General features: G+C 40.9%; 1 protein-coding gene across 5 annotated transcripts in view; it reads right to left on the bottom strand.

Moving 5' to 3' along the window:
- Positions 1-16,855, bottom strand: part of KLHL7 (kelch like family member 7) — a 66,513-nt gene extending 49,658 nt beyond the window's left edge. The window contains exons 1-2 of one of the 5 annotated variants that reach the window (XM_025873007.2): positions 16,479-16,849; positions 680-810 (exon numbers count right to left, since the gene is read on the bottom strand). Coding sequence is in view for 1 of the 5 variants with exons in the window: in XM_025873006.2 (XP_025728791.1) it covers positions 16,479-16,598 (120 nt within the window). In the remaining 4 variants the exon portion in view is untranslated. Of the gene's footprint in view, positions 1-679; positions 811-15,828; positions 16,020-16,478 lie in introns of those variants that run through there. The other 4 variants (XM_025873008.2, XM_073898947.1, XM_025873009.2 and 1 more) reach the window with 4 other exon arrangements.
- Between the last annotated feature and the right edge of the window lie 9,568 nt (positions 16,856-26,423).

Here is a 26,423-nt window from a genome sequence, read left to right as displayed (position 1 = left end):
GTTAATTTTAAAAATGTTATGAGAGAATGGATAATTGGAAAAATGGTATTAGTATAACTGTTACCCACTGAGGGGAAACATTAGATTTCTCTCTCATACTGTAGTGTCTCTTCTCTGGGGCAAGTTAAGTACTGGGAAGGAAGGTTCAGTCCTTTTCTCCCCTGTTGCTTGTGGAAGAGGTTCTATAGGATGAGCAAGAATAAAGTAGAGGTCACTGACCCCACATTGCCAGGCCTTCTGGTTCACTTTCTTCTAAGTCTGCTCCAAAGTGGAACATAACTCATCTTAAATATTTGGAACCAGAAGTGGAGGAGGGCTGCTGAAATCCGTATGCAGAGACATTCAATGCACTGCAGACAGAGAGAAACTTAGGTGATGCTTTAGTGCCTATAATTATTAGGGACTTCTGCAGGAACAGTCCTTTGGTTAGGAAAGATTTCACTTCAAAACAGGCAAGCATTTCAGGCAAGTGTTGGTAGAATGACCTTCTGCTCTCTCTACATGTTTGCCAGTAGGACTGCAAAAGGCAGTAGGCTCCATGTAAGCTCCACAGCACTGTGTGAGGCTCTAACTTTTAACAATATGTGCTGGCATTCATAAGAGGCATGCAATCAGCTAATTCTATCCCCAAATTCTATCCTTCATCATATCCCAAGAAGAGGACTGAGGAATGACTAACCTTCGGATTTATGTAGCTTGTCAACAAGGTTCTGCAATCAGTCCCGCCCAGCGTGATTTCAAGGCGGCCCTGGGTATAAATCCCTGAGTAGACTGTAGATTCAACTATAGTTGGGTGGTGGATTTAAATCACTGAAAAGATAAAGGGAAATGGAGCCCTTATTATATGGGGGTAAATCATCTTCTTGGGTTGAGATACTAGAAAAGCCTCAACAAAGCCATAATAAACTCAAAAGCTAAGAGAAAAATTAAGAAGGCCTTAGGAATCTTATTTGCTCAGAAAAGCAAGAAAAATAGCACTGGATTTAAACACACATAATTACAATAAGGCAAGTGGGAAAGTAAAACAAAGTTAGACACCCAGATTAATAGAGGAAAAGCAGATTTCTTCCTTAAGGGAAACATGACAAGTTAGGTCAAACAGCTTTAAAAGGCAGAGGAAATACAGTTTGATATAACTGCTCTTTAAAAGATGAGGCTAGGGAAAAAAAAAGTTACTTTTGCTGTTATTTATTCAAGTAAGGTGATATAAGCCAAAGAGATATACGCAGGAAGAAAAGTAAAATTCAGCAGTAGTCTAAAACAGTTCTCAGAAAAAGTGTGGATCAAAGAAATTTTTGTTAAGAGCGCTCTTAAAGCTAAAGGTAAGAAGTCAAACACATAATTAGAGGACTACCCTTAAAGACTGAGACACTTTTAACAGGTAATTACATTAAATTCAGATTTGTAAAGTTTTGGAAAAGGAAGATCAGCAATAAAGTAGTTCATCCATTATGTAATTTGCAATGTGATATGGGTGGAAAGACAGGAATGCTACATACTATAGTAGAACACATCTGGGAAGTCTGTGGAAAAAAGACTCCAAGGGAGAGTACTAGGTCACATTAAAGGGAAGCCAAATAACCCAGACATAATCCAAGCCTAAATTAGATGCTGAACCTGTCCATAGTTGTAATTACTTTACTGAGGGTGAAGATTGGCAGCAGCTGAACCAATCCTGAACACACTGACCTTTTTTTTTTTTAAGATTTTATTTATTTGACAGACACAGTGAGAAAGGGGACACAAGCAGGGGGAGTGGGAGAGAGAGAAGCAGGCTCGATGTGGGGCTCGATCCCAGGACCCTGGGACCATGACCCAAGCTGAAGGCAGACGCTTAACGACTGAGCCACCCAGGCGCCCCCACATGGACCTCTTGATTTCCACTGTGACGGTGTCTATAAGAAAGGCACTAAAGGAAGAAGAAGCAAAACAAACATTTGGGCCCAAAATCAAAAGGAAAGGAAAAGTAAGGAAGGTATTCTTATCTAAACAGTGTTAGCTCTATACTATGTAGAAAGGAAAGGGTTCAACCTGAACAGGTTAATAACTCCGTTGGGGATGCCTGAAAGGAACAAATAGACAATAGAGTCATAGCCTATTTTGACACACAGAGGTAACAAAAAGGAATGTCTGTTACCGCTGAGTTTCCAAAGCCTGGAAGACTCAAATAATGAGGAATGGCAAGGTTTGAGGAGCACACTGTAAAGGCCACGTTGGTCCCTATGCGACCACAGGCTTTAGAGGAATCAAAAGTCATTCTCCAGCTGAGATAAATGGAAAGGAAAAAAGACCCCTCCAAGAGATAGGATTAGTAGTAGAAACAAGGAATTTCACAGCAGGATAGGATCATAACGGGGACACAGGGGTACAGAACAACCAGTTGGATCAGAACTGTAGAGAATGCAAGGCCACAAACTGCTCTGCATGACTGCCTGCTACAAATGTGGATCATTCTTCTCTCAAAAGAAAATATTTCGTCACTACATAGAATTCAACTGCCAACAACGTAAGGTTCAAAAGAGAAATAAAAATTAAGATTTAAATGTGCAGGACAGACAACAGGGGAAAAAGGGAGACTCCAGAAGACCTGGCAGTTGGGTAAATCCCCCTGGCAAATTTTTCCAAGAACAAGGTATTCTATGTCAGTGAAGCATTATTACACAGAGATGAAATTCCTTCCCTATACGGTAAAGTGTCCTATTAGCCTCTTGATAAGTGATTCCTCTCACCTGAGTTTAGAGTCTGCAAATTATAGACAGCCAACAGACTGGCAACCTGTGCAAGCAAAAAGCCCAGACATCCTTATGTTTTCTTTGAAGATTCTCTGTTCCCTAGAAACCGAAGTTTCTGTTGTTTTTTTAGTCTGGGAACAATAATGTGGGTTAGGACTTTATAGTAAGGTGTCAACATCTGCACTATTAATTGCAGAGATGGGAGATTTGCTTGTATCTTTTCAGGTTTGTGGGGGCGGACATGATGCTGTGCTAAGGTTTCTAGGGCCCTGCAACATTCTGAAAACACATGGCACCAACTACCTTGAAATTGGAGAAATTCACCTTTGGAGTTGCTAAACTATCTTAATATATTCCAATGGAAGATAGCCCAGGCTGCAGATGCTGAAGAAAGCGTCCCAGAATCTACCCAAACACTTAAGCAAATGCTTTCTGGCTGAGACTGAGCAGTGTAAGAAATCAGAGAGAGCACATATTTGGAACGGACTTTAATTTTAACTCACAGGAATATCACAGATGTGGGAATTTAACAATGAGGGGGCCATAAGAGTCAAATTTGGGGGATTTTACGTTGCTAGTACGGAATTAGATGAAGTGTTTTAAGCTGTCATTTGGTTGTTCACTGCAGATAATCTGGAGAGCTATGAATGAAATCTTGGCCGAGAAAAATTTGAGATGGGAAATAGAAGTGAATTTCCAGTCTGGAGTTAATAGATTACCCATTTAAAAGCTTTCTGGAGTAAAAAATTTAAATAACCTTTCTAAGTGGGTCTACAGAGGATACACAGAAGATCAGTTACTGTAGAGAATGCCTTTAAGATAGAACAAAATGCTCCCTGTGCAGGTAAAACAACAACAACAAAAACCAAACAGAAAACCTTAAAAAAAAAACCTTGGAAATAAATTCTTATTTACTTGGTTCAGTTACCTTCTGTTGGGAGTTGGGATGGGGCTTTGGTTCCTGGTCTACTATTCAGCCCTCTGAGATTCTCATCAGGGAGTTTACATAAAGATTAATAGCCAAGTGAGACATAATAAAACACACTACTGGGGCACCTAAGTGGCTCCGTTGGTTAAGCATCTGCCTTCGGCTCAGGTCATGATCCCGGGGGCTCAGCATTGGGCTCCCTCCTCAGGGGGGAGCCTGCTTCTCCCTCAGCCCCTTCCCTGGGCTCATGTATGTGCACTCTCTCTCAAATAAAATCTTTAAAAAATTATATATATTAAAAAAACACACTGTTGATAAATGTGTGAGTACCTGGTAATCCCCATCTACTCTCACCCGTATACCCCAATAATCTAAATTTTGGAATTTGCATATTCATATGTCCTGTAGTGGGGAATAAAAGACAGTGGGGCCCAAATCCAGCTTAAGAGTCCACCATAAGTGGGGGTCCACTTATGAGTCCACCATAAGACATACCTTACCTATTCTCCTTAGCTGATGGAGATCTTAAGTAGATGTGAATCTCAAAAGAATAATCACACCATTAATAAAACAGCAAAGTCTTAACTTCTAGCTTCATTAGATTACAACTTCTCTCTCATTGGGCAAAACTTGTAGGACAGAGAGATGAGCTCAATATACCTCATTTCCTTTCCTTTGGGTGAGGTGAAGGTCAGCCCTGTTTTCCCAGCCCCAGCCCCTTTGCCCTCTGTTCCCCACACCACATACAGAGACAAACACACACATATATATAAATGTGTGGGTGTATGTGTGTGTGTGTTCATTCTCCTTTCAGGGAAAAGCCTTATAACAGTGGTTTTCAAACTTTTTAAGCAGCAGAATCCATTTTCTTTTCTTTCTTTTTTTTTTTTTTAAAGATTTTGTTTACTTATTTGACAGAGAGAGACACAGCAAGAGAGGGAACACAAGCAGGGGGAGTGGGAGAGGGAGAAGCAGGCTTCCCGCTGAGCAGGGAGCCCGATGCGGGGCTCGATCCCAGGACCCTGGGATCATGACCTGAGTCAAAGGAAGATGCTTAATGACTGAGCCACCCAGGTGCCCTGACAAAATGGTGTCTATACAGTCAGACTTAGCCTGGCAACCAAGGGATGGAAGAAGCTCCCCTCACTGTTCACTCACAAATATTTTGCTTCTGATCTCAGCAATTAGTCTTTCTGCTAGTTTAAAAATATGAGGATCCAAAAGAAGAATGCTTCAACCAAGTGACAGAAAAATGTTTTTACAGAATTAGAAGTTAAGACTACAACCTGGGAATTCTGGCATCCTCCTGGCACTGGGTAAAAAGAACAAAAGTTATTACATTTGGTTAGGTGCCTGAACCTGGCCATGAAGGAAAAAAAAAAAAGATTTCTGTTCTCTATGGGACAGAAGACAGCTGGAGCTCAGGGGATCCCCTTGGGTACCTTCTTGTCGTTGGGAGAGAAGAGTCCTCTATGGTTCTCTTGAATTCCTACATATCCTCCTGGACATGCCAAGAAGGCAAGACCCTGACACTTTTTACCTGGGGCACCATTTCTCAGGGTTATGTTGGCAGCAAGGAACCATAAAGGGATGTGATAGTCTTCCGCATAAGAATAAGGAATAGGCTTGCTTACTGTTTGTATAATATGGCAGATTCCTTAAGCTCAGTGTTCATTCTGTAGCTACAACACAAACCCACTGTGTGTATAACATCCATTTGGGCCCCAGTGGGTCACCCTCATACTACTTGTGGGGCGAGGGGAACTGACACATACATGTGGATGCCCATGATGCTGTGCTGTGCGTAATCAAGTCTGTTGTCTCTAACCTAGGAGTCTCATGTCTTCTGCCAGCATCCATTAAACAGCAACAGGCTAAATAATCAGCTTATAAATACCATAAAATCAAATCCCAGGCCCTTTGCTTGTACTGCTAAATCTAGTAATAAATGTTAATAAAAGACTAAAGTGACCCTGTACAGGCAAGACCAAAGGTTCAAGGTACCTAGGAATAAAGGATTAGGTCACCCCATCAGATAAAGAACCTTGAGGAATTGGCTAAAGACAAAGAATAGGAATAGGCAGTGAAGAAATCATGAATAAAAAAAAATTAATAAATCATAAGCAATGAATGTGGCTTCTATTTTTATTTTCATCCTTGCTCTTATATTTACATAAGTTTTAACTATGAAACTTTTCCCTCCATAATCATATAAAGAATCATATAAAGAATCATATAAAGAATTTCCCTCCATAATCATATAAGACTTAGGCCTTAAAATCTTGAAATGATGAAACTTGACGACTTTTTTTAATGGATTCTGGCAATCTAGCATTCAGTTTCCTGCCTATTAGAACCCCAAGCTACCATTTCTGGAAAAATTCCTCATTATGAACTACGTTGTGAGAGGGCAATTCTCAGAGCTTGTCTCTCATTATGGAAGATAAAAGTCAGTTATTTCTTCTGTTCACTCAGCAGAGCCCAAATCTGGCAAACAATCTAAGGCCAGCCAATTATATACCTACTTTCGGGATTTTGAATTTTAAGCAAATAATAGAAAGAGGGAGGAAGAACTGTCTTTGCGGCAGCGGCAGCAGCAGCAGCAGCAGCGGCAAGCAGTCAAAACTGCCCCTGCCCTGTAATTGACTCGAGCCTCTGAAGCCTAGCTAACACAGAATGCCAGGGTTTCTGTTTGTCTGCCATGCCTGCTCATCTTCCAGCCTGTGGTCAATATGGTAAGTTCCTGATGTTCTTGCAATAAATTATTTTGACTTAAGAGACAACATATTTTGGTTGCCTGGTAACCAATAATTCCAGGAGATACACTGTGATAACAGCAATACCAATAATATTTGACAATGCTGAATAACTTATCAAGACTTTTTAGGGGCGCCTGGGTGGCTCAGTCGGTTAAGCATCTGCCTTCAGCTCGTCATGATCCCAGAGTCCTGGGATCGAGCATTGGGGTCCCTGTCCAGCGGGGAGTCTGCTTTTCCCTCTTCCCCTCACCCCGCTCTTGTGCTCTCTCAAATAAATAAAATCTTTAAAAAAAAGAGTTTTTACATTCTCTCACTATCCCCAACATCAGTAAGGTAGGTCAATATTATGATCACTATTGTGCAGATACAAACATAAAAGGCTAAAGAAGTTGTGACTTGCCCAATGTCACACAATTAGTAAGAAGACAGAGCTAGGATTCAAACCCAGATCTGTTGATTCCAAAATCCAACTTATTTCCAGTATAGTGTACTATTTCCCACAGCAATGAGTGACTAAAGGCAACACTACTAAAAGAAGTTTTATAGAAGATACAAAGCCACTTTATTTTTTTAAAATTTTATTTATTTATTTGAGAGAGAGAGAGAGAGAGCACAAGCAGGGAGAAGGGTCAGAGGGAGAGGGAGAAGCAGGCTTCCCGCTGAGCAGGGAGCCCGAATGCGGGGCTCGATCCCAGCACCCTGGGATTATGACCTAAGCTGCAGGCAGATGCTTAATTGACTGAGCCACTCAGGTGCCCCACAAGCTACTTTAGAATAATTTTTCATGATGAAAGCTTACAGTATAATATTAAATTGTGATTCAATGTAAGTGCAATTCAAAGAGAAGTTCTAAAAAAGAACTCATTTAATCCTGGCATACCATTTTCCAGTAGGTTAACCTGATATTTATAGAATTTATGATATTTAGCATAGATGGCATTAAGAATGTCTCTCTTAAATATTAATCAACCACATTTTTGACAGTTTAACAGAACGTAACTAAATTACATGCTGTATTATTACATACTAAAATATTTAATATGCTGGCTATTTCAATGATACGAATTTTTGTAGATGTTCACTGGAGTAGCTACCTGACTTAAAACTCTCCCCTCTCAGGAAATGGCCTCAGTACATAAAAGGAGCCTTTCAAGATATGTTTGTGCTACACGACCTTGTTCTCCTTAGCAAAGATAATTGATTCAAAGGGTTAACACTCAACCCAAGCTAGGTCTATCAGATCCTCTCTATCCAGGATTTGAAACTCTGAAAGGGAAACAGTGGTAGTCACAGCTGAAGTCCAATGAAGGCAGTGTCCCAGACAAAGGCTAGAGGCCTTTGGGGTTGGCATGAAGAGTTCTTGCATCTCCCAAATCTTGACTGTCTTTCTTCTCTTCAGAAGGAATTTTAATACAATCATGGCTCCCTTAAGATACCCTTCTGCATTCATTCAATACACATGGGTAAGTGTCATGATGGTAGTATGCACTTTATACTACTGGAGTTTATTTTTTTAAATGTGGAGATAAATATATGTTTAGTTTTTATTTAAATTCCAGTTAACGTGCCATGGAATATTAGTTTCAAGTGTACCATGATTCAACTCTTCCATACATCACCTGGTGCTCATCACAAGTGCCCTCCTTAATCCCCTTCACCTATTTAACCCATTTCCCCCCCACCTCCCTTCTGGTAACTATCAGTTTGTTCTCTATTATTAAGAGTCTATTTCTTGGTTTGCCCCCTCTTTTTCCACTCTGCTCATTTATTTTGTTTAAATTCCATAAACGAGTATACTCTCTAGCTCCATCCATGTTGTTGCAAATGGCAAGATTTCACTCTTTTTTTTTATCACTGGGTAATATTCCGTGTGTGTGTGTGTGTGTGTGTGTGTGTGCACACAACTTCTTTATCCATTCATCAGTCAATGAGCACTTGGGTTGTTTCCATAGTTTGGCTACTGTAGATAATGATGCTATAAACATTGGGGTGCATGTATCCCTTTGAATTAGTATTTTTGTATTCTTTGATTATATACTACTGGAGTTTAAAGAACATTAATCCCATCCTGAAAAGCCTGGGCCATACAGAAGGCAGGTCCCTCTCCATCTACTCACCACTTTGTCCCTCCTTTGTCCTCTAAAATCTGCCTCCTCCCCCACCACTCCATTAAAACTTAACTTGCTAAAACCACCAATTTTCCAAATCCAGGGGACACTTTATCTTTTTAGCCTCCCTACTACATTTGATACTCCTGTCTCTTCTTTGTAACTTGTATCTTGGTTTGAATGACATTATTCCCTGCTGTCTTTCTTCCTTCCATACCTTAATCTCCAATGCACTTTTATTCCTATCCTTCAAAATGGTTGGTGCTCCCCCAGAGTTTTATCTTCTGTCCACTTTCCTTCTTACTCTGCCCTCAACCTCTAGGTGTTATCAACCATACGTATGACATCAACTATTTACATAACAAATATTTGAGCACCTATGTTGATGTTGGCAATAAAGCACTGAATAAGACAGTGTCCCTGCCCTCATGAAGCTTAGAGCCTAGCAGCAAAGACATACATTAAAATAAGATGTCATTCTTGCCTTTATATAGATGATCAGTGCATGAACACAAGGAATGGAGTATATATAATAGAGGCTCTTGACATAAAGTAGGGCATTCAGGGAGGAAGTGGCAAGCGTGAGTAGAAGAGAAAGAGAATTAACAGGCACTGCTACAACATTTCAGGCTCTGAAGGAAGACAGGTGCCTGGAGTGAAATGGCTAAGAGAAAAGTGGTATGATATCTGACTGAAATAGGTTGGGATTACATCAGACAGGGCTGTGAAGGCCTGGTTAAAGAATAAATATTCATTACAAATCCATGATAATTAACCTCAAAAATACTGCCAGCCATCATACCAATTCTACTCTTCACAAAAATTACTTTCCTCAACCTCTAGCTTCATCTTCCTCCTTCATTTTAGTGGATGATCTCATCTCCTACTTTTCAGAGAGAACAAAGGCCTCTGGACAGAAACTCCTTTATTCTCCTGATTCCAAACACACCTATATACTAACCTCTCTTCCTTCCCACGCTTATGGAAGAGAAACTGTCCTCCTCCCAAGAGAGATTACCTTTACTTTAGATCTCATCTCAGGAATCATCTATCAATTATCCATTCTGTCTCATATACATTCAAGCTCTACACCTCAAATGAATTCTTTTTTTTTATTTTTAAAAGGTAATGGTTTTAATTGAATTAATGAGATGAAAAGAGAGTGAAGCCCTGTTTGCTATAAAATTTTTTAATTTAAATTCAATTGAATTAACATATACTGTATTATCAGTTTCAGAGTTAGAATTTAGTGATTTTTAAGCACACTTATATCTCTCCAATTTAAACAAATAAAACCAAACGAACTTCATTTGACTCCCCTACTTCCTTCAGCACCAAATTTCTCCAATAAAGCTGTTTCAATTGTCTCATATCTTACTCAAGATAATCTGACTTCCATCTGTCTCCCTATCAAAACAACACTCACTACAGTCAATAACTCTCCTGTGTTGCTATATCCTGATTTCTCATAGGCTTCAAAATTTGCCATGCTCCTTCTGAAACAATTTCTTCTCAGATTCTGAAAACTCTCATTTTCCTCTTACTCTTCTGGCCATTTTTTGGGAGGGTGGGGGGCCTCCTTATAGGCTCATTCCTTATCCTTTATCCTAGACTCGCCATGGTTTCAACAAAGAAGTTATCTTCCATCTGCAAATAATCACAAATTAACACTTAAATTTTTTTAAAGATTTTATTTGTAAGACAGAGAGAGAGTGCATACGCGCGCACACACACAAGTGGGGGGGAGGGGCAAAGGGAGAGGGAAACAGACTCCCCAATGAGCAGGGAGCCTTACATGGGGCTCCAACCCAGAACCCCAGGATCATGACCTGAGCCTAAGGCAGATGCTTAACAGACTGAGCCACCCAGATGCCCTTTTCTTTTTTTTTTTTTTAAGATTTATTTATTTTAGAGTGAGAAAGCAGGAGGAGGGGCAGAGGGAGAGGGAGAGAGAGAATCTTAAGCAGACTCCCCACTGAGCTCTAGCCCGATAAGGGACTTGATCTCAGGACTGTGAGATCATGACCTGAGTCAAAATCCAGAGTCACATGCTTAACCAACTGAGCCACGCAGGTGCCCCTAAGATACATTTTTTTTAAAACAGATTTTATTTATTAATTTGAGAGAGAGAGAGAGAGAGAGCACATGAGCAGGGGGGAGAGGAAGAGGGAGAAAGAGAAGCAGACTCCCCGCTGAGCTGGGAGCCCGATGTGGGGTTTGATCCCAGGACCTGGAGATCATGACCTGAGCCAAAGGCAGACGCTTAACCATATGAGCCACCCAGGCGCGCCCCCCCCCAATTTTTTTAAGTAAACTCTACCATCAAGTGGGGCTCAAACTCAACCCTGAGACCAAGAGTTGCACATGGTATGACTGAGCCAGCCAGGTGCCCCACAAATTTAAACTTTTAACCTGTAACTCTCCAGACCTGTCAATTCATCATAAGTACCTTAATGTCTCATGGGCACTGTAAACTGAACATATCTAAAATACAAACTATAATCCTTTCCTCAAAGCCTTGATCCTTTTCCAGTATTCCCTAGTGTCACCATCTACCTAGTTATGCATTCTAGAACCCTAGAGGTCATAACCGAAAACTTGTATTGAATCCCTCAGCATCCAGTCAACCACCACTATCATAATAGCAACAAAAATAGCCAACATTTATTGTGAACTTATCAGATCCTGTTTAAAGTTATCTTAATTTGGTTATCTAATTTAGTCATCACACCCACCTGTGGAAGTTATCACCAAGTCCTGTCAATTTTACCTCCTAAATTTCTTGACTATGTCACCTTCAAGGGACCATCTCACTGAGTTAGTGAACAACTTCCTGTTTGGTTTGCCAACAACCCCTCTGAGAACTCCCTCATTTGCCACAGATCAGGAACCATCTTTTTCAAAAGAAAAACAAATACCTGCAGATCCCTCCTCTCTCTCTCTCTTTCCCTTTTTCTCTTGCACAACACACATCTGAAGGGGTTTTAGAATAAAGGCAAATCCTCCTAACTTGACTTAGGAGACAGTGCATGGGCAGGTCTCTAGCTACTTCTCCAGTGTCATCTTACACCATCCTCCCCCTTATGTTCTGTGCTTCAGTCACACCGGCCTTTAATCAGCCTCTTGAATTTGCCATTCTATGGTAAGTAGGTCTCTGACTCAGGGCCTCTGCATCTGCTGTTCATCTACCTAAGAAGCTCTTCCTTAAGGTGCCTAGTTAACATGTACTCTTATTTCAGCTCTCAGTTCATGTACCAGTTCCTTGGGGAAATCTTCCTGATTTGATGGTCAAATCATCCAATCATACCCCTCACTGTATCACGTTCTTTAATAATACCTACCACTGTTGCAATTTTACATTTCTTTTGTGTGACTGCTTGACTAATGTCTCACTCTCCTACCAGACTAAAACCACACGAGAGTAAGGACTGTCTGGTTTTGCTCATTACTGCAACTACAGAATCTAGCAAAATGCCTAGCATGCAGTGGGTCTTAAGTATTCATCCAAATGGATGAGTTAGAAAGCCAACTGAGCCAGAGGAGTAAGTCAACAATGAGCCAAAAAAAGGTGGGGGGGGGGCAGTGAATCTACCCACACTCTGGTTTTAACAGCAGGGAGAGAGTTATTATTTATAGAGGAATGTTGAGACAAAGAATAGGTGGACTGGTTTGGATGGTTGGTTTAAAAGCTAGAGAAATTAAAACATGCCTAAATGCTAGACTCAGGTAGAGAAGAAGTTAAAGATGCTCAACAGAGATGGAATAACCAACAATATAACTTTTCTGACTAGGTTAATACTGAGGGAGCCAAAGCCCAAGTGAAAGTACTGGCTCTAGATGGAAAAGAGGCAGCTTCTTCACTGTAGCAAAATTAAAAACTGTCAAAATAGGTGTATAGATATGATGGTGGAAATTTAAAAGTTAGATAGTTCCAAAATAATGTCTGCTATTTATTTATGATATCAAAAGGGGGTGATGTATTGAAAGTGAAAATACAGAGGACTCATTTTAGAGGAAAACAGTAAAATTAATGGAGATCACCAGTATTGACAGCTGAGTTGAAATTAGGACTTACCTGGCAAAGAACTGCCAGTAATGGGATATTTTCCAGCTGTGCTTGGAAACCTTGCACAAAAAAGGTAAATAGTCATCGGTGCTTTTTACCAGACGGATGTGAAAAAAGGATGGAAGGTCAAGAAAGCCTGGGGCACTGGAAAGGGAGTGAAGAGAGAGATTATCTCCTAAACTGGACAGACAAAAGGAGAAGACAGCAGAGAGTTAAAAATAGGAAGGTCTGGATGATGGGAGATGTCAACGAGAGTTGTTGGCAGAATTAAATGAGACAAAGCATGTAAAACACATTGCACAATGGCTGGTAGAAAAGAAATGCTCAAGAAGTGTTTCTATTACTGAGGATTTAATGCAGAGGGTACAGATTATTCACAAGAGACCCTAAAGATCAATGACTAGTAACTTACAATTTTGAAGAGGTGAGTGTACAGAAGTTGATTCATTTTTAGTTAGTAAGTAAGCCCAGCTGACTGCTCAGTATCCATTCCTTAAATCAGTTTTGGTTCTCACGTAATTCTCAATAGGTCTTTAACATAAGCTTCTAAATTCTAATTATGCTTTAATTCACTTAACACGAGGAAACTGTAAACTGTAGACCACTACACCGGCCTTTAATCAGCCTCTTGAACTTGCCATTCTATGGTAAGTAGGTAGGTATTATTAAACAACGTAAATCAACTGCAGGGTGTAATAAGGAAGGTCTCAAAATATATCCCTCAAATGTTAAGGGTCTCCTAGACTTCATTAACGCAAGAGCAAAAGCAACTAGATATGAGTAGTGACTATGACCTAGCCCTGCTTTGTAGAGCTCCTCTGTAGTGTATCAAGTAATAAAATTAATCTAAACAAAAAGTTAGGAAAATAAAAAGGTGCTCAACCTAATTAAATAAGATGCTACTATATACCCACTAGAATGGCTAATGTTATAAAGACTGACAATACCAAGTGTTGATAAGGATGTAGAGTAAAAACCTAATACATGGCTGGCATGAGCGTAAGCTGGCACAACCTTGGAAACTGTAGGACAGTACCTATTAAAGCTGAGTGTAGCATAATCTATGACTCCACAACTCCACTCTTAGATATTTCCCAACAGAAATGCATACATGTGCACATCTAAAGACATGTACAAAATATACAAAAATGTTCAAAGTAGTACTATTCTTCATAGTGCTAAACTAGAAATAATTCAAATGTCCATAATGATAGAATGGATAAACTGTGGTATATTTCCACAATGGAATACTAAATACAATGAGGATGTACTAGAGCTACACAGAACAACATAATAAATCTCACAAAAATAATGTTAAGCTTTTGGAAACCAAGACTCAGGAGTATATACTGTATGATTCCATTTATATACATTTTAAAACAGGAGAAAACAAATCTATGGTGATAGAAGTTAAAACAGTGGTTACCTTTGGGGGGTGGCTAGTGATTGAGAAGAGTGTAAGGGGGGACCTCTAGTGTACTCTTCATGTTCTATTTCTTGTCAGCAGTGGTATGTTTATTTTGTAATAATTCATTGAGCTGCATGTTTATGATTTATATCCTTTTAGTGAATCCTATACTTCATTGGAAAGTTGACTTTAAAAACAAATGGCTAGAAATGACTGCAAGGATGATGAAGGAAATGGCTCCATAAGAAGCTGAGGCTGCTGGCTCTGAAGAACCCCCACTGGCCACTATGTATAGAGTTGGCTGCTAAGTTAGCGAGAGATGAAATGACCTAAATCATATTTATCTAAGATCACAAAACTAACGGTAGAGCAGGAACTGGAATTCAGACATTCTAATTTCACCGCGTTCTCAACTTCCTGTAAGAATGTTTCTGGGTGTGTACAGAGGGGTCCTTGTCATCCAGGCACTCATTATTCTGATCCCCAAAGTAATGAGGTCATATGGGGAAGCAAAAATAGTCACAACATAATATTCACTAAAGAACAAGAACACTTATAAAATTGGTTCTCACTCAAACACTCTTTTGCTGGCTCAGACGGGTTTCTATTTCTGCTAATTCCCATCAACTGCCCTTGTCAGTCATTCCTGGTGAGTCTCTCTTGTGTTATGATGTTATTCAGAACAATAGGAGTACAACGTAAATCAACTGCAGAGTGAAACTGCACATCTTGCAAAAGATGCAGGATTCCATGAAGTTGGTAAAAGTTCTATTGGAGAATACCCGAATAACATGTAAAGCCAATGACAAAGAGAGAATCTAACAGATTAAGGTCAGTTAACCACTGTGGAAGAGATCCCTGGTTGTTCCACCCAGCATCTATTTTCCCCTTCCTACTAAGTGACAGTAACAGAATCCTGATTGTTCAGCAACTTTATTTCTAGCTTAACAGTAAATAAACATATGTTAACATAGTCTAAACCTAAGTCTAAGAACGGGATATGAATCAATTTTTAAACCCAATGAGCTAAACGTACAGTTTCAGAAAAATCCCCTCTTCCTCAAGTAAACAACTGATGCTGCAAGCCAGCTGCACCCTATCTACATAAGGAATGAGGCAATGCTTCACCATGCTGGTGTCCATAGACAAAACCACATATCTAGGGGGAGTGAGAGGGCTGTTGGAAACAAATTCGAGCACTGGTGAAGGCTGTTCACCCTTTATAAGCAGACACTTGTTAAATGCACCAGTGATATGAAGTCACTGGTGTTGTAAATATAAAAAGCTTTACATGAAAGGAACTTGAATGTATACATGGAAATAGATACATGAAAGTAAGTTACACATAATACTGAATTCAGACGTTCACAGCTACTTCAGCACAAAAGCCCCAGGAAAGATTTAAAGGCATTCGGACAGGTATCTACTGCATTCATGCACCACGCCAGGAGCTGATGAACAAAGACAAGATCCCGGCAGTCAGAGTTTGCTTAAAAGAAACTAGTATCTTCATACAAATCTTAAATTCCTGTACTGTTTTCCATATTCTCATTAGAACCACTAGATAAGCAAACGAGGTTTTGCTATTATTCACACTCACATCCTGCTTTTGTCTTCTTTAAAAACAGAACCAGGGTTACAAAACAGAAACGTTCCCGCATCTCCTTAGATGCGTATTTTTTAGAATAAAGCTTACGGAATAAAAAAAGTAACCAAGTGACTTTCCTATGCTCTTTGGTATAAGATGTTATGGAATTAAAAAAACAAAACAAAAAACCTCTCTAGTCTACATTCTCCGTGTTAAAATCCATTCTTTTCATAACCCACCTTTCGCCGACGTGAAGACTTTCATTAATGCGCCACACATCAAAGACAACAAAGAGCTCCTCTTCATAACAGAGGCGCACAGGGGCCTTAAAAGACTGAGCGGTATTTATCGGTGACTCTTTCTGCTCTAAATTAACACGTACAGGAGGATTTGTCTTCAACTAGCTCCACCCGGCTAACACAGAGGAGGGGCGGGGATCGTTATTTAAGAGTAGCTGATTTCAGGCCAGCACTGCTTTTCCCTTCTGTGGGGGCTTCGGGTTGGGCTGTGCCAATGGGCTTCTTCGCACAAGATCTCACGACACCTTAAAGCGGCTCGCCAATGGAAGGATCCTCGCCTCACAAAGAGATAACTAGGGCAGAGCTGTTATACAACCGATACGCGACGCCGAATGCCAGCCCGGCGAGTCCCCCAGGAGTGTGACTTGGGAGCCACAGCATCCGCAGACGAGGAGACGCTGCTGCTCGAGAACGGTTTAACGCGACCCTCTACTAAACAGCAGCTTGACTAGCGTGCGAAAATGGGAGGAAGGGCGAGGACCGAGGAAGAGAGCCGCGAACCACCGGGCGCGGTTTCGGCCCAGGGAGCCAGGGGCGCGAGTCCCGGACCCCCTCCCCCCTGGCGTCCGTCACTCCCACAAAGGCGGTACCTGTTTCCGCATGTTATTCATGACGCCCATGAAGCCCGCCAACAATTTAGCTTCTTCTCGAGCAGCAAGTTTCTTCTCGGTCTTCTTCTTGCTGCTCTTCTCCACCCCGGAGGCTGCCATCCTCCGTCAGCTCGGTTCACGCCCGGGGCTGGCCGGGCCGAGCGAGGGGTTGCACGCTCCGGGCACTCTGGGGCTTCTGTTTACCAAACAGCGCGGCCGGGACTGCGGCTGCAGCGCCTTGCTGCCGGCGCGGCCACTGCGGAAGGACAAGGCCTGGCGGCCCCCTCAGAAACTCACCGGGAGGCGACGTCGCGGGCTCGGCGGCGTCCCGACAGAACCGGAGCCGGGCCGAGGAGTCTGCGCACTTCGCTCGCGGGGGCGGGCGCGCTCTGAAGGGAGCAGGGGGGCGAGGCCTGCGCGTCACAGTGGCGCGCCGCTCCCAGCGACGCGCTGCGGGCCGGTTGCCTTTGTCGGCGCTGGCCGCCGGCGGAATTTTCACTTCCAGCCGCTCCAAGGCGTGCGTGCCCTTCCTTTTCCCTGAGTCAGGTTTTACAAATTTAGGTTATGGGACGAGATTTTCTTTTTTTGGATAGGTAGGCGGTATCTCCTGTTGGTGTAAGCACCGTAGGAACCGGGTTGGTGTTTTCGTCCCTGCAGCATCACAGACTGGCAAATTGTAGACGCTCAGTATATATTTATTAAACGATGAAAGATTATCACGGACTGCAAGTGAAAGGCATCGTGCATGGAACACAAGAGTTATTTGCTTGGGATTCATAAAGCAAAAACACACGATCCCGTTGGTGTCTCCTGGATGGGGAATGCCTGCTTACTTAGGCTGGTTTACGTAGTGTTTGAAACCAGATCAGGTATCAGCTCCAGAAATCCTCAGTCCAGTTAGTCTTCCCCAAGTATTCTACCGTGACACGAAACTCAGTCACGGCACTCAGGAAGAGGCTTTTTTTTTTTTTTTACTATAATAATCTGTTCTTTCGAGTGTATGCTAATAATACAGGATTATTTGAAATGGTACATTAATTTACATTCTGAAAATTTTCTACATATCCTTTTAATTTTCTACCTAGGTGTATATAGGCATATACGGAGACATAGTTCATAGAAAATAACACTATCCAAGCATGCTTTCTCTTGAGGACAAACAATATACAATAACTCAAATGAAAGAGCAGGTGGCATATAAGCCTCCATTTTTATGAAAGAGTAGGGCATTTATGCCTATGTGCACTCTATCTTTCTTCTGTTAATCTAGAGGTTCTCGGATCTTCTATTTCAATAATTTGAGGTTCTAGAGTGGACCCTGGCAAGAGAAACCATTTGTTCCTCATGAAATGAGAAACAAGGAAAATTTTGTTTACTTTATTAAATGACCCAGAACACTGAAGAATAAGAGTGTATTTAAGCATTTCTTTTCATTGGGCTGCCTGGATGGCTCAGTTGTTAAGCGTCTGCCTTCGCCTCAGGTCATGATCCCAGGACCCTGGGATCAAGCCTTGCATTGGGCTCCCTGGTCCACCGGAAGCCTGCTTCTCCCTCTCCCACGCCCTCTGCTTGTGTTCCTGCTCTCGCTCGCTCTCTCTGTCAAATAAATAAATAAAATCTTTTAAAAAGGAAACCAAACATTTCTTTTCATTGAAAGGAAGTGGAAACCCGTCTTTTAACTCTAAGGCCTTGGGAGACACTAAGGATGCAGGATTCAAAGGCAAAAGTGCAGGTGATGAGATGGGATACTATTCTGTAACAAAGCAAAAGAAACAAGGAACAGCAATCATCCTACTTGATATTGAAACAGTTATTTCACATATTGCAGAATATACCTCATTTTATTGTGCTTCACTGCGCTTTGCCTTGTTGCTTTTTTTTTTTTTTTTTACAATTTAAAGGTTTGTGGCAACAGTATGCTAAGCAAGTCTATCAACACAATTTTTCCAAAGGCATTTACTCACTTTGTGTCTGTCACATTTTGGAATTCTAGCAGTATATCATATTTTTTATTATATTTGTTATGGTGCTCTTGATCAGTCAGTGATCTTTGATGTTACCAAAGCAATTGTTTTGGGGTGCCACAAACTGCCCCTATGTAAGATGGTGAACTTAATATATGTGTGTTCTGACTGTTCCCCTAACCAGCTGTTTCCCTGTCTCTCTCTCCTCAGACCTCCATATTCCCTGAGACACATCAGTATGGGAATTAGGTCAATTAATAACCCTATGATGATCTTTAAGTGTTCAAGCAGAAGGAAGGCTTGCAGATCTGTGTCACTTTAAGTCAAAAGCCAGAAATGATTAAGCTTAGTGAGGAAGACATGTTGAAAGTAGAGGAAGACATGAGATAGGCTCAAAGCTAGGTACCAAACTGTGGGCCAACTTGTGAATGCAAAGGAAAAGTTCTTGAGGGAAATTAAAAGTGTTACTCCAGTGAACACACAAATGATAAGAAAGTGAAATAGCCTTACTGCTTATATGGAGAAAGTTCTAGTGGTCTAGATAGAAGATCAAACAAGTCACAGCATTGCCTTAAGCCAAAGCCTAATCCAGAGCAAGGTCCTAACTTTCTTCAATTCTGTGAAGGCTGAAAGAGGTGAGGGAGCTACAGAAAATTTAAGCTAGCAGAGGTTGGTTCATGAGGTTTAAGGAAAGAAGTCATCTCTATAATGTAAAAGTGCAAGGTGAAGCAGTGATGATGTAGAAGCTGTAGTAAATTATTTAGAAGATCTAGCTAAGATTATTAATGAGGGTGGCTACACCAAACAACAGATTTTCAATATAGGTGAAACAGTCTTCTATTGAAAGAAGATGCCATTTGGGACTTTCATAGCTAGAGAAGAAAAATCAATGCCTGGTTTTAAAGTGTCAAAGACAGGGTTATTCTCTTGTTAGGGGCTAATGAAGCTGGTGACTTTAAGTTGAAACCAATGCTCGTTTACCATTCCAAAACTCCTAGGGCCCTTAAGAATTATGCTAGATTTATTCTGTCTGTGCACTATACATGCAACAACAAAGCCTGGGTGATGGCACATCTGTTTACAACATGATTTACTTAATATTTTAGTCCCACTGTCGAGATCTGCTCAGAAAAAAAGGATTCCTTTCAAAATATGATTGCTCATTGACAATACTCCTGGTCACTTGAGAGCTCTAACGGAGATGTGAAACAACATTAATGTTGTTTTCATGCCTGCTAACACAACATTCATTCTGCAGCCCACGGATCAAAGAATAATTTTGACTTTCAGGTCTTATTATTTAAGAAATACTTTTCATAAGGCTGTAGCTGCCATACATAGTGATTCCTCTGATGAATCTAAGCACAGTAAATTGAAAATCTTCTGGAAAGGATTCACCATTTTAGATGTCATTAAGAACATTTGTAACTCATGGAAGAGGCCAAAATGTTAACATTAATGGGAATTTGGAAGAAATTGATTCTAATCCTCATGGATGACCTGGAGGGGTTCAAGACTTCAGTGAAGGACAGAACAGTTGATGTGGTGGAAACAGCAAGAGAACTAGAATCAGAGGTAGATCCTGGGGGTGCATGGGTGCCTGTCAGTTAACTGTCCAGCTCTTGATTTCGACTCAGGTTGTGATCTCATGGGTTGTGAGTTCAAGCCCCGTGTCGGGCTCCCTGCTTAGTGGGGAGTCTGCTTGAAGATTCTCTCCCTCTGCCCCTCCCCTGTGCTCTTCCTCTCTCTAAAATAAATAAATAAATCTTAAAAAAATAAATAAAATAAGTAAATCTTAAAAAAAAAGTGGAGGCTGAAGATGTGATTGAATTGCTGCAATCTCATGATAAAACTTCAATGGATAAGGAATTGTTTTTCATGGATGAGCAAAGGAAGTGGTTTCTTGAGATGGACTCTACTGGTGAAGATATTGTGTAGATTGTTTAAATGACAACAAAGGATTTGTAATATTACATAAACTTAGTTGACAAAGCAGCAGCAGGGTTTGAGAGGATTGACTCCAGTTTTGAAAGAAATTCTACTATGAGTAAAATGCTATCAAAGATCATCACATGGTACAGAGAAATTAGCTGTGAAAGGAAGAGTCTATTGAGGCAGTGAACTTCACTGTTGTCTTATTTTAAGAAATGGCACAGCCACCCCAGCCTTCAGCAACCACCATCCTGACCAGTCAGCAACCATCAACATTGAGGCAAAACCCTCCACCAGCAAAAAGATTACAGCTCACTGAAAGTTCGGATGATTATTAGCAATTTTTAGCAACAGTTTTTTTTAAAATTAGGATATGTACCTTGTCTTTTAATACATAATGCTATTGCACACTTAATAGACTTCAGTATAATGCACAGAGGTTAAGCATGAAACTTTGCCTGATGCCAGTCAAGCATCCCCACTCTTTAGGTTGTTCAACTTTGGGCAAATGGCTCAACTTCTCTCATGCCTCAGTCTCTTTATTTATAAGAATAGAACCTGCCACATGTAACTGATATAAGGATTACAAAAATGCTTAGATTGGTGCCACCCTGAGACAAACAATATTACTTCACTGAGTTAATAATTTCACTACTATTATTTAATCCAGAATTCCCCAAAATGTGTTCCTCAGAATTCTAGGGCTATGAACCACTGAAATAGGATCCCCACCTCCCCTACCTCCCCCTGAAATAGGATCCCTGTGATTACAACTTTGGGAAATAAGATATAGGTTCTTAGAGAAAAATCCACAATATATTTGCGTATGAAGTGTTTGGCGAGGGCTGCTGTTTGAACCTACCAACTTTGCCGTAGTATACTGCCTTTTGAGGTATGAGGTTAGCCCATTCCTATTTTTCATGGATTATTCAATCCTTTATCCACGTATAGTATGGGGCCTAAAGAGGCTCTTGTTCTGTGGCACTTTACTTATACTTGGTACAGCTTATTGGATCACAGTTGAACACCCGAATCAAAGAAAGCCAGTTAATAAAGTGGAGGGAAGAGCAATTAGCTTCTCTCTGGTAAATGGACAGATAGATGTTAGTGAGCCGGTACTTAGCAATTCTACAGGGAATACATAACAAACTATAGAAATGATCCCTGAAAGTATAGTCTTTCTACAGGGAATATGTAGAAGGGGCTCCAGGCAGCCATCTCTGGGCCATGTGCGTAGATAAGCAGAGAAAGGCAGTCTGCAGGAACTGCATAGAGAGAAAAACAAACAAACAACTAAGCAAAACAGAACCAGAAATCCAAAGAGAAGTCAAAGGAGAGACCAGGTGGTGTGTGTGTGTGTGTGTGTGTGTGTGTGTATGTGTGTGTGTGTGTGTGTATGTGTGTGAGAGAGAGATAGAGACAGAGATAGAGATAGAGATATATAGAGATAGAAAGAGATACAGTGAGGTTAACTGAGCTTAAAATTCAGGATCTTTAACTTTTAACAGGCCCCTATCAAGTTTGGGGTCCTAGCAATGTGTTCATATGGTCATTTGGTTTTGTAAAGTTTCTAAAAGATATTCTAACCATAATAGGTTGAATCTGTTGTCTCATTCTACTCTGATTTTGCCTTATCATATTTCTTTTACTAAAAAGTGGTATTGGAGTGGATGAGGACTTCTTGGGAACTAAGAACAAATTGAGTTGGGGATACATTTTGTTGGGGGTTAGTAGCATATACTTTTGTGGATCATAGTTACCTCTACATAATTAGGTTATTTTTAGCCCTTCTGATGTATGTGCGACTTCCAGTAATGGTCCCTGTGTCCACTGTGCCAATGCAAAGATGTAGGGCCAGGGATCTTATCACAATATATCCTACAGTGCCCCACACTGAAAGTGTGTAAGGAGTGGAGGAGAAACAAGTTTGAAATCTATAAAGCCAGTAGCTGATCTGTGCAGAATTCTTTCACATCTTCAGATGTGTAAAATTGTAAGCAAAGGATTTAGTACTCATTGAATTCTAGTCAAAAATGGTATAAATATACTTGTCATGCATATATTTTGTAATACGGCATGTAAGTTACAAGTGTGACCTCAACTTGCAAAATGGCAGAGTAAGGACCTCTGAAAATCCATTCCCCCATAAAAGTGACAAGAACACTGGGAAATTGTCGAAATCAGCTTTTTCAGATTGCTGAAAATTAGCTTAAGGCTTGCAATAATCCAAGGAGTATTTTTCTGCACCTTGTTTTCTTTCTTCAATATTATGTTTATGAAGCTCATCTATGTTATTATTTAGAGCTTTAAGTATCATTTTTTTACTACAATGTAATTTTTTACTGTATCAATATCCATCCTTTATCCATTTTCCTATTAGGGGACATTTAGGTTGTTTAGACTTTTTTCTATCACCTAAACATAGCTACTCATATATAAATATATATCTCCTTGTGTATATGTGTGACATTCTAAGTAAGGTCCAGGTGTGGAATTGCTTAGAGAGGAAATATGCATTGTCAACTTTACCAGGTTTTATCAAATTGCTCTCCAGAGTGGTTGTACCAAATTATATTCTTGCCAGCAATGGATAAGTGCTCAATAAACTCAGAGCCCCAATTTTTGTTTATAACAACTCATAATCATAAATGGTAAGGAACTGGGGGACTTAAGCTGACAATTAGTCTTAATTACTGAAGTCATTTTTCCTTCAATAAAGTCAACAAAAATTAACATTTAATGAGAACTTACTATATGGTAATCACTGTTACATATTTTCTCTATATCACTCCCTTCATCTTCATGGCCTGGTGAGCTAGGCACTGATAATTCAGACTTCACAAAAATTAAGAACTTCTCTTCAAAAGTCATTGTTAAGAGAACGAAAAGACAAGCTACAGCCTGGGAGAAAATATTTGCAAATCACATATCTGATGAATGACTCATTTCCAGAATATGTAAAGAACCCTCAAAATTCAATAGGAAGAAAGGAAACAATTTTGGGGGGAAAAACAACCAAGCAAAATATTTGAACAGATATTTCACCAAAAAATATATTTATAGATAGGAAACAAGCATTATTAGCTATCAGGAAAATACAAATTAAAACCGAATAAGATACCACTTCACACCCAAAAGAATGTCTAAAGTTAAAAAGACTGACCACATCAACTGTGTGAGGATACGGAAAAAACTGATGCTCTCATACATGGCCAGTGGGAACATAAAATGTATAACCACTTTGGAACACAGTTTGGCAGTTTCTTAAAAGTAAGCATATGCTCACTAGATAAATCAGTCATTCAACTTATAGGTATTTACATCCAAAGGAGTGAAAGTATATGTCCGGCTAATATTTGTAAAAAATGTTTATAGAAGACTTATTTGTAATAGCGTGAAGCTGGAAACAACTCTATGTTCAACAGGTGAAAATATTAAAAGAAAGTGATATATCCATACAGTGGAATACTGTGCATCAATAAAAAGGAATGAACTCTGCAAAAAATGGATGAATATTAAAATATTTTTTTGCTAAGTAGAAGGCAGGCAAAAAATAGTACATATTGTATGAATCCATTTATATAATTCTAGACGATGCAAACTAATCTGTATTGATAGAAAGCAGATCAGTGGTTGCCTGGGCTATGGGTTGGGAACAGGGAGAGACAAAAGGGAAGGATTACAAAGGGGCATGAAGAAAAATTTGGGAGAGCTCTAATGGTGATGTCAGCAAGATAGCTGAATAAGATCTCCCTTTCTCGTATTCCCTCCTCAACAACGACCATTTGATATCCATCCATGAGCAAAAGTGCCTTTGTGGAAACTACAGGATTCAGTTAGGAGATTGTGAAACTCCTGTGCAGTCCAAGAATTAGGAGAGCTGTTTGGGAGGACAGGCCTGTACACAGGCAGCTGACCTACCTAATGTAGTTCCAGCCCTAGACCCAAAAGAGCTTCATACTCCTAAGACTTAGCTACAACCTTGTTTGGCTTTGGTTCTGTTACCAGCACCATACACCACAGGTCTGGGAGGGCACTTGCCTACTTGTGGGTCGAGTAATAGATATACAGACCTCAGTCTAGGCTGTGGACCCTGAAGTAGCCCTTGAACTGGCTTCTGTCTCTCTTAGCCACAGTCCAGGAGATCCTGGAGAACATTGATTTAGGCAATCACCCACAGATGAGAGAGCCTTTGTGGAAGTCCAAGGGTCCAGCAGATAAGATCCAGCGCACCATTGGAGCCCAAACATACAAAATTCAAGACTGAATGCACGGGTGAGAGTAAGAGGAATGGTTTGACTCTACCTGCATCAACTGTCCCACAAGCAGCACAGCTCAGTACTAAGAGAGCCCTTCTCAGCTCATGATTTCTCCCATAGGACAAAGTAAAAGCATGTGAATGAACACCTGACTTTCCTACCTGTTCAGGATGTTGCCCAAAAGGCCCATTTCTCTCTAATCACATTCCAGAGTACTGAGTCATGAGCTGCATGATGGGGGTGGGGTGGGAGAGATGAGGGGATAGAGGTGGTGCGTAGCTGGGAGAATAGCAGCCAGGACTCAGAATGACTGTGAGTAAGGGACACAGATCCTCTAACCCTGACATGGACTCCACTGGGAGGCTTGCCCATGAGCCACTGGGGATTCCTTGCATGCAGATCCCCCTCAGTTGGCCCACAGGTACCCCCAGCACTCTATGTGCCTCGCCTACACACACTCCCACCTCATGGCCAGCTCCCTGTGTACACTCCCAATGACAGGGAGAGGGAGCTTTTGCAGACAGCTAGTGAGCACATGCAGAAAGCCCAAATCTGTAAGCCTGGGAGAGACCACAGACTTGAGAATTTAGTACCTCCTTTGGGAAAGCAAAAGGGAAGCTATGGCACCTGACCTGGTGCTTTGCAGGACCCAGACAAGGCATACGAGTTTAAGAATTCTGCCACAAGAGGGAGCAAAAGGCATGAGGCAGGCATATTCACAGAAGGTCTGAGAAAGCCTCAGAAGCCCTAGCAGGACTGATGGAGGTATCGCTCTTCCAGTCAGTCAGGAAAAGACTGGAGAAGGTGACTGCTACACAAATGTAAAGATAGCAACGTGAGACTTCAAGAAACATGAAAAATCAAGGAAACATGACATGACCAAAGGATCACAATTTCTTTTTATTTTTAATTTTTTAAAGATTACTTATTTATTTGAGAGAGAGAGAGAGAGTGAGCCAGGGGAGAGGCAGAGGGAGAGAATCCTAAGCAGACTCCAAGCTGAGCATGGAGCTTGATGCAGGGCTTGATCTCACAACCCCGAGACCATGACCCGAGCCAAAATCAAGAGTTGGACACTCAACTGAATGAGCCACCCAGGCACCACCCCCACCTTTTTTAAAAGTAGGCTCCATGCCCAGCATGGAGCCCAATGCAGGGCTTGAGCCCACGACCCTGAGATCAAGGCCTGGCAAACATCTGGTCTGACTCAACTCAAGCCCAAGGCAGCCCCTGACTGGCCTTCTAACACTGCAGGCACCAGACTCTGCCCACAGCAGGCAGAGAGCCACTGCAGGCTGGACTGAAGGCAAACACAGCTCCGCCACAACGGCAGGACACCCCTGTAGCAACACACATAGGAGACACCCCTGAAGACCATTTTCTGGTGAAAAGGAGACATTGCACTGTGGGGCACTATAGGACCTCTTCTTCGTAAAGCCACTACCTTCAAGTGTGGGAGGCATAGCTGACTTTCCTAACACTTAGAAACAGACACAGCAATAGATAAAATGAGGAGACAGAGGAATATGTCCTAAATGAAAAAGCAGAACAAAATCATAGCAAGAGACCTAAACAGAATGGAGATAAGGAATATGTCTGATAGCATATTTAAAGTAATGCTCATAAAGATACTCACTAAAATTGAGAAAGGAGTGCAGGACCTCCACGAGACCCTCCACAAAAAGATAGGAGATCTAAAAAAGAACCAATTAGAGATCATGAACTCACTAAATGAAATTAAAAATAGACTGCCTGGAATAAATAACAAAAAAGAGGAAGAAGCGGACAAC

Source organism: Callorhinus ursinus, unplaced genomic scaffold (assembly GCF_003265705.2).
Source record: "Callorhinus ursinus isolate GAN/ISIS: 27379988/994484 unplaced genomic scaffold, GSC_fseal_2.0 scaffold12, whole genome shotgun sequence".
In the NCBI taxonomy this organism is placed as follows: Eukaryota; Metazoa; Chordata; class Mammalia; order Carnivora; family Otariidae; genus Callorhinus; species Callorhinus ursinus.
Note: the sequence above shows the minus strand (reverse complement) of the source record. Positions and strands in the feature narration are given on the sequence as shown.